Genomic DNA, 11,028 nt, shown 5'->3' on the forward strand with positions numbered 1-11,028 from the left:
ATCGAGTCAACGCGGGGGCGGCGTATTCCCGTCGTGTCCCGTGGGGCGCCGCGGCAGCCCACGCGCCCCCGCCCCGCGGAAACCCAAAACCACCACTGCTTCCCCCTCCGCATCGCCCTGATCTCCCGTGTGCGCATCCATCCGCATGTATGTATCGTGGGCGCCCCTCCCTGGCCGCCACCACGGGAAAAAAAGGGCACCAGAACGAAACAAGTGCACCGCGCAGCCGGCTGCGGCCGCGGCCCCGGCCTCGGCCCGTATACGTGTGTGCGTGTTCGTGTACGTGGCGCCGGCCGCGCTTCGAGAAAGCGTACGCGTGGCCGCCGGGCAGGGACAGGACCAGTGGAGGTAGAGCAGGGCCATCGCGCGTCGTCGGCGCCGAGCCCCCTCACACCGGCACGCACATCGCGCTCTGCTCCTGTACTACGTAGTACGTACGGAGTACTACGGTGTGTGTACTACAGTAATACCGGCCACAGAAAAATCTGCCGTCGCTTCGCTCGAACATGGTTTTTTATCACCAAGATGGCCAGCGAAGCATGCAATGCAATGGGACCAAACAAATCTGGTGGCACTACTAGTATCACACGCATATATTATACTTATATTTCATTGGACTAGATTTTAGTTAGCGCGAGCCGAACTAATCCATCGATCTTAGGAGTTGTTTAGTTGACAAAAATTTTATGAAAGATGTCACATCGAATATTTGATCGGATTTTGGAAAACGTTTTTAGACACGAATAGAAAAACAAATTTCAGATTTCGCCGGGAAACTGCGAAACGAATCTTTTGAGTCTAATTAATCTATCATTAGCATACATTAGTTACTGTAGCACTTATGACTAATTATGTTCTAACTAGGCTCAAAAGATTCGTCTGACGATTTTTCCGTAACTGTGTAATTAGTTTTAATGTTTATGTATATTTAATACTTTATTTAGGTGTTTAAAAATTTAATATGATGTTTTTAGAAAAAAAAATATTGGACACAAGGCCTTAGTACAACGGAGTCATGCCCTCGTGGACCATAGCAGCCGAACTAATCCACAGGCAAGTTGAATGTGGTTACGTCACGCTGACGTACTCATATCCGTTTTATCGTTCTCCTTCCCTGTACTGACTCTGAGAACTAATATCATCTCCATGTTTACTGATCGCTTCGTTTCTTAGTATGGATCTTTGATTTTTAATTAATACTACCTTCCTCACTAAATATGGTACTAAATGATGTTGATAAAACCATTCGTCTTATTTAAAAAATTACATAATTATTAATTATTTTTATATCATTTTATTTATCATGAAGTATACTCTTATGCATATATATATATATATATATATATAGCTTGACATATTTTTTAAAAAAAATGAATAAGACGAATGATCAAATGTATATAAAAAATCAACGGCGTCAAACATTTAGATACGGAGGGAGCAGTTAAAATTTAAAATTTTTGATTTAGCACTATATTTAGTTATATTTTTAGTGAAAATAGGTATCTTGTTTGCTCTCCCTAAATTCTCTTTCACTTCAGGGAACACCGAACACTTATTACTTCCCCTGACGCCAAGCTAAATAGGACTACTATGGCCGCGTATTAGGCATTAAGAACGATGATGGTTAGTTATCAGAGTAGAAACATAGTAAATATTAGATATATTTATTTATTTTATTGAAAATATTTCTACATTTTCTACAAAACTGATTAAATTTAAAGATATTTAACTTACCGATAACCTAAAATAAGTTATAATATAGAACTGACGGGGAGTTAACTAGCGAGAAGGCACCGGCATCCGAATTAGGGAATCAACTGAGCAGCAAAAATATCAACACATGAATACACAGCTACCACTAGGGCTGCATTATTGAGGGCATGATACTACTGTCAAATGCTTCCTTACTTTTGGAATAACAATGAGATCTGCTTTTCCGTTGAGAAAAATATCTCGTGAAAAGAACGTCCCCGGCATCTCTAGTTCGTTTCGACAACTTTAAAAGGCGTTTTTAAAATATTTTTTCCGGGGTCCTTAAGAAAGATTATGTGATACTATGTCGGAATAGAATCAGATATTGTGATTGATCCTTTTGTGCCTCTGTGGTTGGTTATCAGGCATGTTTTTTCCTTTTTGCTCCGTTTTGCTGACAGGTTGCAACTTGGCCGGATGCAATCCCTGTCGAACAATGTATTGTGAAAAGGCACATCAACGACATCTCCCCCGGTCTAATTTTCTCCATTTTTTTTCTGTATGGAAAAGCGATTTCATTTTTTTACACATTTCCAGATAAGATTATCCAAACTGACTCAGATATTATGATTGATCTCTCTCAACTGTTGCGATGGTGTATCCAACTAATTAGTGTTCTGTTTAGGAGTAAATAATTACACTGTTTAGCGGGTACGAGTACCTGCGTGTCCACTCTTGATGTGAAGCATGCATACTGTTCATCCCATAGAAAGTTGTTTAAAAAATCATATTAATCTATTTTATATTTTTAATAATTAATAATTTATTAATCATGTATTAATCTATTATTGTGTTTTCCGTGTTATCCTTGTCGGCACAAAACGAAAGCGGCCTAAGAGGATAGGGTCATCTTATCCCGCTGGCTGAACAGTGTTATGATATTGATTAAATTCAACGTGTCCGTTTTAAGATGGATGTGTTTAGATCTCTAGTCACAGTTATCGGGGGCGTCCCGGGCCGTGGGAGACCGTATAGGCCCCAAAAATCGTACTATATGTAATTTTAGGTTTTTAATTAGAAATCAGTCAAAGTTATCTTAAAAAATAATAAGTATATGTAACAATTTAGTTATTCAAGGTTTTCTTCCACGAGAAAATAAAAGTTCGATCTAAATTCTAAATTTCCTTAAGTAACATGAGTGTTTTTCCAATACCACCATTGCATAAACGTCATTAGTTTTTTTACTTGATATTAGGTCTCTATTTAGTGCTCTGAAGTAGGTCTCATATTTTATGGGATGCTGCTACAGTTGTACACTACATTACGAAACAATGATTTAAAACAGATAAAATGCTATGTCATTATCACTCGCTGTGATTTATTACGATCCTATGCTATTATTCTCAATGTAGTACGATCCTATGTTATTATTCTCACTGTTATTTAGGATTATTGAGCAATGTTAGAGGACGTGAACAGTGCTATCACTTTAAGGGACTTTTTAACGTTCGATTTGTAAAGAACAAATGAGATTTAACTGTTACACTATTCGATGCTCGATAGACAGTAAAATTACGCAGTACCATCTCGGCTGCTACAGAACCAAATACTGTAGCTCCAGACTCGTTTTACTGTTCATATTTTAGTTAGAGGATTCGGTACTTTCTTCCAAGTCCGCTCTCAAAGTAATTCCAATGCTCCGACTAGGACAGATGACGTGAACAAGTATAAAACATAATATGGCTAAGGGGGTGTGCAGTTTCTAAAATAATTTTGTAAAAATATTATATCGATTTACGATCATACATTTAAAATATTAAATGTAATCTAATTATAAAAAAATTCCAGATTTCGCCTAAAAACCATGAGACAAATCTTTTGAGTCTAATTAATCCATCATTAGCACATATTGGTTACGGTAGAACTTAAGACTAATCATGTACTAATTAGGTTTAAAATTTCGTCACACGATTTTTTCGATAACTGTGTAATTTGTTTTAATGTTCATGTATATGTAATACTTTATTTAGGTGTCTAAAGATTTGATATGATATTTTTGGAAAAAGTTTTTGGGAACTAAACAAGGCCTAAAATGAGGGGAAAAAAGAAACTGAATCTTCCATATACTACTTAGCATGACATCCAAAGATATTATTAGGAAAAAAATTATAAATATGTATATTTAATTATTAGTGTATGACTTATTAGTGCTTGTAGTATTAGAAGAGTTTGTTGTATTTCAAGTAGTCATTTTTCAACTTCAACTTTCTCGTTTTATATGGTGTTTATTTTTTTCAAAAGTTTATGTAGGAAAGTTGATTTAAAAAATATATCGCTATCTCCAATTTGATAATTCTTATAGTCAAACTTTTAAAAACTTTGGTTATTAAAGTTTGAATAAAACTTATATATACATATTCTTAACTATGTAAAAGTTAAGACTAGAAAATAAACATTGATTAAAAAAACCTTAAAATCAACTTTAAATATAAATGTAAGATTAAAAATTTAAAATTTTGGTATAAACATAAAGAAAAGAGGAATCAATATATTTAGATTATGTAGTGCATAAAGAATTGGCTTGGATCCCATATTGCCATGCATCGGCGAATCCACCGCTTGGTGACACCGGATGATCACCCCGTGGACGCAGTTCTGATAAACGGCAAACAAAATTTTATAGCAATACTTTATATAATAAAATTTGTCCACGATCTGCAATTTTTCTGGATACACTGTACACTGCAAGAGGATCTTATCTCTTCTACCACCACAACCAGCCAATTTGGATGCAAAGGAGTTACAACGCTTCACGAAACTGAACGTGTGCCGTCTCATTTCCTCAGTTCGCAGGAATAAATTATCACCTTCGTCTGATTTCGCTCTTATCCTTGTCTTTTACAGTGCATCCATCCAGAAAGGAAAAAAAACACACAAAAAAGGAAGCCTTCAATAGTGCCTCAAGCTTTTTAGAAATTGAGAAGGAAAGAACAGTCGTACTTTTCTAAACGCTCTTTCGGGTAAAGAACTTTGTCCATCCAATGATTAAGACGACGAGAACTAGATAGAGATGAGTCAAAAGAAAGGGAAAAAATGGGATTACGTTTATAAAAGTATACAAAGGATTTGCATTTGTCAAGCACTGAGCAACATCCGTTCCAGAAGCTCACAACCAATGCCAGAGTTTTAGACAGATTATTATACAACTGCGACTGAAACTGCAAGCATCAACTTAACTGATAAACCACATGGCACATGGAAGAACTAGCTTCGATGGGCAAATAAATGCGTCCGAGTTCTTAGCTTGCTGTGAGTTGGATGAGTGGCATTGCCCTTTCCTTTTCAAAGGGGAAAGATCCTACATGCAAAATGTAATAGAGAGCAATGCAAGCATTCAATTGAAATCAAACAGGCAGCGTCTTGCCTCCAGTGTGCGCCACTTGTTTAGGAATAGCACTATCAGGGTTAATAATGTGAGTCAGAACAATACAAATGCACGTAATGCCAGAACTACCGTTTGTGTTTCTGGTACAGTATGCTGGTACCTCAAAGAATGACTGGCAACAAGTTAACCAAGTAAATATACTGAATATACAAATAATCGATGTAACATAGCATACATACTTCCTAAACATAGCCAAAATTTATATTAGCAGGGTCTGTGTATTGCTCCTGAAATGTTCGCTAAACTACTAATGAGCAGAACCCTGTATCATCGATGTAAGTGATGGATGTACCCGAGCAGTTTTCATCGACCGCGCAACACTTCTTCCTTCTGAATATTCCTCGCCAAGAGGCCATCTTGGACGTAGGTCGTACTGTAACAGTAAAAATACTAAACAATAGCAAACTATATACCAACTATAAATATATTTTAAGGAGATATGAGAGAAGAGAGAGAAAATGAGCTATAGATTTGTAGCCAGCTGCAGCACGGACTCCAAGATATAATGTAAGTATGACAGGTAGAACATGGTAGTATATGTTTTGTAAGTAACTATTGTATGAATTGGCTATTAGATTAACTATAGATAAATTGGAGCCAGTAGTTGGCTATACTATTGAACTTGCTTGCTGTGCTTAATAGTGAACTTGGTTTGGTTCAACTCATCAGCTGAGCATATTTATTTGTCTCATTACCTGCATATCATCAGGTTCATCAACAGCAGGAGGGTCATCAAATCTGCCTGCAATGAAGTGCTCAAGACCAGTCCAAGCAATCATGACACCTGCAGCAGATGTTATTACTGTCAGAATTATGGGGAACTGCTTAAGAAAAACCATCAGAATTAGGAGGAATCAGTTGAGCAAATCAAAAGGACAACAAATAAACAGTATAACAGCAACTTAGGCATATCCATAAAAATAAATAAATAATGTACAGTATAGATTTAGGGGAAAAAATGAAGATATGCAATGAAATACTGGTATAATACTGATTCACTATTCACATGGTCATGCAAACAAAATTTTTACCATTGTCAGTACACAGTCTTGGGGGAGGGCATACAAGCTGGAGGTCATTCTTCTCAGCAATATGATTTAGAGAAGTTCTGACATACTGGTTTGATGCAACGCCTCCTGAAACAACCTTTAATAATTGAGTCAATAACACATTACACACTTGATGAACTAATGTAAGTATTCTAAAATCAATCAACATCAAGATATCTGAATTACAAAGTATTTAATAGAAGAGTCCATCTTCAATGCCCACTCAACTGCTCGTTGGCATCTTTCTTCCAAATGTAAAACAGCAACACGCTGAAAAGGTAAAAATCATAAAAAAAAAACTACCAAAATCTTCATGAACAATGAAGATACATTGCCTATAGTGTAAAACCTGAAAAGAGGCAGCAATGTTCGCCCTTAGTTGCCTATCTTCTTCTGTCGCAGATGAAATAGGAATCTCATCTGCAGGTCTACCATTGCACAAAAACAACAAAAGAGTTACAAGACCAATAATCACAACCAATTAAATTGCCTTGTCTGTTTCAGATAATAATGATAAATCTTCCTCGCAAACATTCTACACCCTTGTTACAATGAATTCCATGGGGAAGAATGTAAACCTGTTCTAAGAACCAGTTCTCTATCAAACTGTAACCTCTTGTTATTATTTGGTAAACATTACCATTCCACTTGTCTGTTTTTATTTGATCTAGGCCAATTATAGCACAGGTTACTGCATATGCGCTACAGTGTAATGCCTATGTAAAGGATGAGGACCTTGCATGTTTAAGGCAGATTTACTTAACTTGTAGAAACAGTTGAAATAGTTTCATGTTAATTTCCTAGTAGTTGAAATAAATAAATTTCAGTAAAATCAATTTTACACGTTACTTAAAGTTAAAGTCAAAGAGACACTAATTATTTGACACACCAGCAGATATATTTATATTATGATAAATAACATGGCACAATAACTAAAACTGAAAGGGATAATACAGCCATACATGTTTCTGGATTCAATAGCCAGTCGAACTTGAGTCTTCAGACCAGCATAAGAGAAATTGCAATCTTTGTGTTGGCGCATTGGAACCTTGAAGTTTACAAAAGAAAAGGCAAGCGAACGTCATGTTGACCTACCAGTCATCATAAGTGGATAAAACAACATATCAACCCAGCAGTTCCAAAAAAAAAAATCAACATCTGAAAACTTACTCTAAACTCAACAGCATTTGGATCACCTTCTAGGGCAAGTTGTTCAAGAGCAGGACCGCCACCTTTCCGCATATCAAGACCCAACCATCTCGCTGACTTGTCATAAGCCTCACCAATTGCATCATCTATTGTAGTTCCCAGTTGAACATACTGACCAAGTCCATGAGCAAGAACGAGAAGATTGTGTCCTCCTGAACATATTAGCTGGTTAGGTAGCTAAACACCATAAAAGAAAATTCACCAAACAATGTCTTTGAGAGAATTCTTTATATGTAAAATTGACCGGTTTCCTTATATACCACTTGAAATTGGCTATTCCCGTTCATGCCACTGTTTCAAATGTGGCCACCCCATGATATCACTACTCTCAATGAATTTTTAGTTGACCGTAAAGTCAACGAAAAAGACAAATTTGCCTTTAGAGAAAAATTAATATGTGATTATCAAAATTTTATTTCTCATAGGTTGTACCCAACAACTCTACTAATAATAAATTGTTTCATATATAGCTGCTATAATTTACCTAATTGCTAGCTATTGTTGCATAGCACAATTTATTACTAATAATTAATAAAGCTGTTGGATATAACCTATGAGATAAAATTTTGATAGTCACATGTGATTTTTTCCTTCAGGTCAAATGCGTCTTTTTAGTTGACTTAACGGTCAACTAACAGTACATTGACGGTAGTGGCATAATGAGGTGTACAAATTTTTAAAATAATGGCATGGGGGGTAAGAGTCAATTTCAAGTGGCATACAAGAAAAACGGTCTAACTTCAGTGGTATAAAAAGAATTCTCACAATGTTTTTCTAGTGTGAATATCAACATGAGCATATCTGCTTTATTAGGGTTCAAATATATTAGTTTGAATAGGGTTCAAATCCTAGACTAAGCACTGGTGTCCATCAACTTTAGGAGTACACCCATGTCTGGTGAGAAAGCGCATGGTCATGCTTAGCGAGCTTTGGGTGCCTCAGATGATTTTGAAGTAAAATTAGAACTAGATTGCAAAAACCTGCATAACAAACAACATAGTGGCACTACTTCCAAAACCATGTGATTGATGATGTATTGAAAACAAGAAATATAAATAAAGTTATAGAAGTTCCGACAGAATTTCTGCCATACATAGTCTACCAAATAACACAATTAAAAAAACGGCCTTAGTGTTACTATAGACTACAACTCAACAAAAATTAATAGTGCCATAGAATATTGAGATAAAACAATTAAATTAGTAATACCTGATATTAGGAGAGCCAAAAATGGGAAATCAAGGTCCTTGTTCACTAACCTGTCATGGAAAAAACTACATTAATCCAACTGCATTGAATAATAATTTAAGGTTAGGTGGTTATGATAGTTTTTTAAGGATTATATAATCACTTCAGAATAAACATGATAACCTTTGGCTTAGGCTCTTAACATTTCTAGTAAAGAATCTTAGGTAATAGTAATTTAAATTTCATGGCTTGCATTTCATTACAATACATTCATTTTCGCAAACACATAGCACTGAAAATTATATTATAGACATAACTATTATTCTGTGGTTTTACAAAGTGATGGATATTGATTAAATGTCTGGAAGTGATGTCAGTAGAGAAATAAATAGTTCACTTTTTTGTTCCAAATTTGCTAGTTTACCAGCTTAGTGGACATTGCAATAGAATAATAGAAAGTAAGAAGGCAAAAGTTCATAACATATTACTAGTTGTGCTCTAGAACTAAATCCACCAAAGAATAACAAAACATAAAATTCTAACAGATCGACATTAAAAGGCATTCCATCATTTGTGCTAAAGAAAAATCTCAAAATCGTTTGATGATGAGATGATAAAGAAACTTATTATTCACTAATAGAGAATGCTATCTTCAGTACTCATACATGAAAACCAAGATTGGATACCTGGAAACTAATGCATGTGCCTCCATATGATGAACTCCAACAATAGGCAGGCGGAATGCTTTTGCTATTTGTCGAGCTTTGTGAACCCCAACTGCATTTTACATGGTTCATTAAATAGCCTTTAAAAAGACATGTAGAAAGAGAGACTCAGAGAGATATTTGCAAATATCATTTGAACACTCAATCATTCTACGGTTGGCATTGCAAGTGACTGCACAAGGAAAAGAATTACAAACAACATCTAAAAGGCAATCAATTTAATGATTGAAAACACACTGCACCTAAAATACTCAGTGGACTAATGAAGAGAATGTGGGCTGGAGGGGAGCATGATTGAAAGATGAAAACAAGATTTTCTAACAAACTGAAAATTTAAAAGCATGCCAGCATATAAGAATATAACGGTAAACAACATTTAATCCTTTTCATCTTGATCAAGAGGAAACATTTTTAAAAAAAGATACCTCTGAGGCATAAACTAAGTCCTGGTCCTACAGTAACAGCCACTGCAGAAAGGTCACTTTCTGACACGTTTGCATCATCGAGTGCTTTCTGGACAACCTGCAAGGCAATGACATATGTGAAGTTAACAACCTCTTATTACGATGAATGTTAACAGAAAAAAAAAAACCCTCACCACTTCTGAACTGAACTCTGAAAATCAAACCTGATCAATCGCAAGAGCATGAGCTTCCTCGGCCATCTTAGGAGAGACGCCTCCCCACTTCACGAGTAAATCTTCCTTCCAAATGTCGCAAACACACAACAATACAATCAGCAACACGAAAATATAACAAGATTACATGACCAATAAACAAAAAACGAAGTGGGGCTGCAGAGGAAGCAGGGCACGGTGTCTTACTTGGGAAGACACCACTTGGCTAAGGATCTCTCCGTCGCCTCTAACCTGCAAAACCAACACGTCAACAGAGAGCCCGCCACGCACTGAGCACAAATCCTACAGCACAACTACAAAGAGGTCTGCCATGGAGGGCAAAGGGCCGGGGTGGTGAGCCACGCGTACCACGGCGGCGGCGGTGTCGTCGCAGCTGGTCTCGATGCCGAGCATGAGGAGGTCAGCGCGGGAGCCGCTGGCTGCTGCGGCGGCGGTGGAGGGCATCGTAGCGAGGGAGGAGCGGAAGGTGGGAGACCGTACCGGCAGCGAGGGGCCGGGGGCGAGGACGCGTCGGAGAAGGGGAGCGGGGGCGCGGAAGGGTTTGGGCGGGGCTCGCCGGAGGAGGAGGAGCGCGGCGGCGCGGGAGGCCGGCGGCGATAAGGTGGGGAGAAGAGTGGCCGCCATTCCACCGTGGCTCGCTGGCCTCTCTCCGCTTCGGCCTTGGATTTTCGAAACGGAAGGGTGGCTACTTAGCCCACGAGAGGGCAGGTTAGACTGGGCCTTAGGCCTGCCAAGTTGCAGCATGTAATTGGGCCTAATTTCGGGTGATATTTGGCCCATGTAGCTGAGTTTACATCAAACTTTGGGCCGAAATTGTCCGCACGTTTAGGCCCAAGGGAAATGCGCCTTTATGGGGTAAGGGCACTTATGGGCCGAATTGACGAGAGTGAAATCTCGTGCATGCATTGCGAGCCGAATTTGCCCCACTTCTGGGTTGAATTCGCTTGATCTTTGGGCTAAATTTACGGATACTTTTGGGCCCATTTTAGGCTGAATTGACACAAATACTGGGCTGAAATCTCGGGGACCCTATGGCGCGAATATTTGTTTTCCCTGACCCCACGTGCAGGTAAAAGTTCATTA

The 11,028-nt window shown here is 37.9% G+C and overlaps 1 protein-coding gene across 1 annotated transcript; it reads right to left on the bottom strand.

The window, feature by feature from the left end:
* Positions 1-5,109: 5,109 nt before the first annotated feature.
* Positions 5,110-10,593, bottom strand: LOC102721400 (probable tRNA N6-adenosine threonylcarbamoyltransferase, mitochondrial). The gene is made up of 13 exons (XM_006644030.3): positions 10,294-10,593; positions 10,132-10,176; positions 9,937-10,011; positions 9,734-9,830; positions 9,270-9,360; positions 8,605-8,654; positions 7,357-7,547; positions 7,149-7,234; positions 6,536-6,614; positions 6,373-6,456; positions 6,169-6,283; positions 5,833-5,921; positions 5,110-5,510 (listed from the first exon to the last, which is right to left on the bottom strand). Exons 1-13 carry the CDS (start codon positions 10,567-10,569, stop codon positions 5,385-5,387), a joined length of 1,404 nt encoding a protein of 467 aa, XP_006644093.1. The 5' UTR covers positions 10,570-10,593; the 3' UTR covers positions 5,110-5,384.
* Positions 10,594-11,028: the final 435 nt, after the last annotated feature.

The sequence above is a fragment of the Oryza brachyantha genome, chromosome 1 (genome assembly GCF_000231095.2).
Source record: "Oryza brachyantha chromosome 1, ObraRS2, whole genome shotgun sequence".
NCBI classification, from domain to species: domain Eukaryota; kingdom Viridiplantae; phylum Streptophyta; class Magnoliopsida; order Poales; family Poaceae; genus Oryza; species Oryza brachyantha.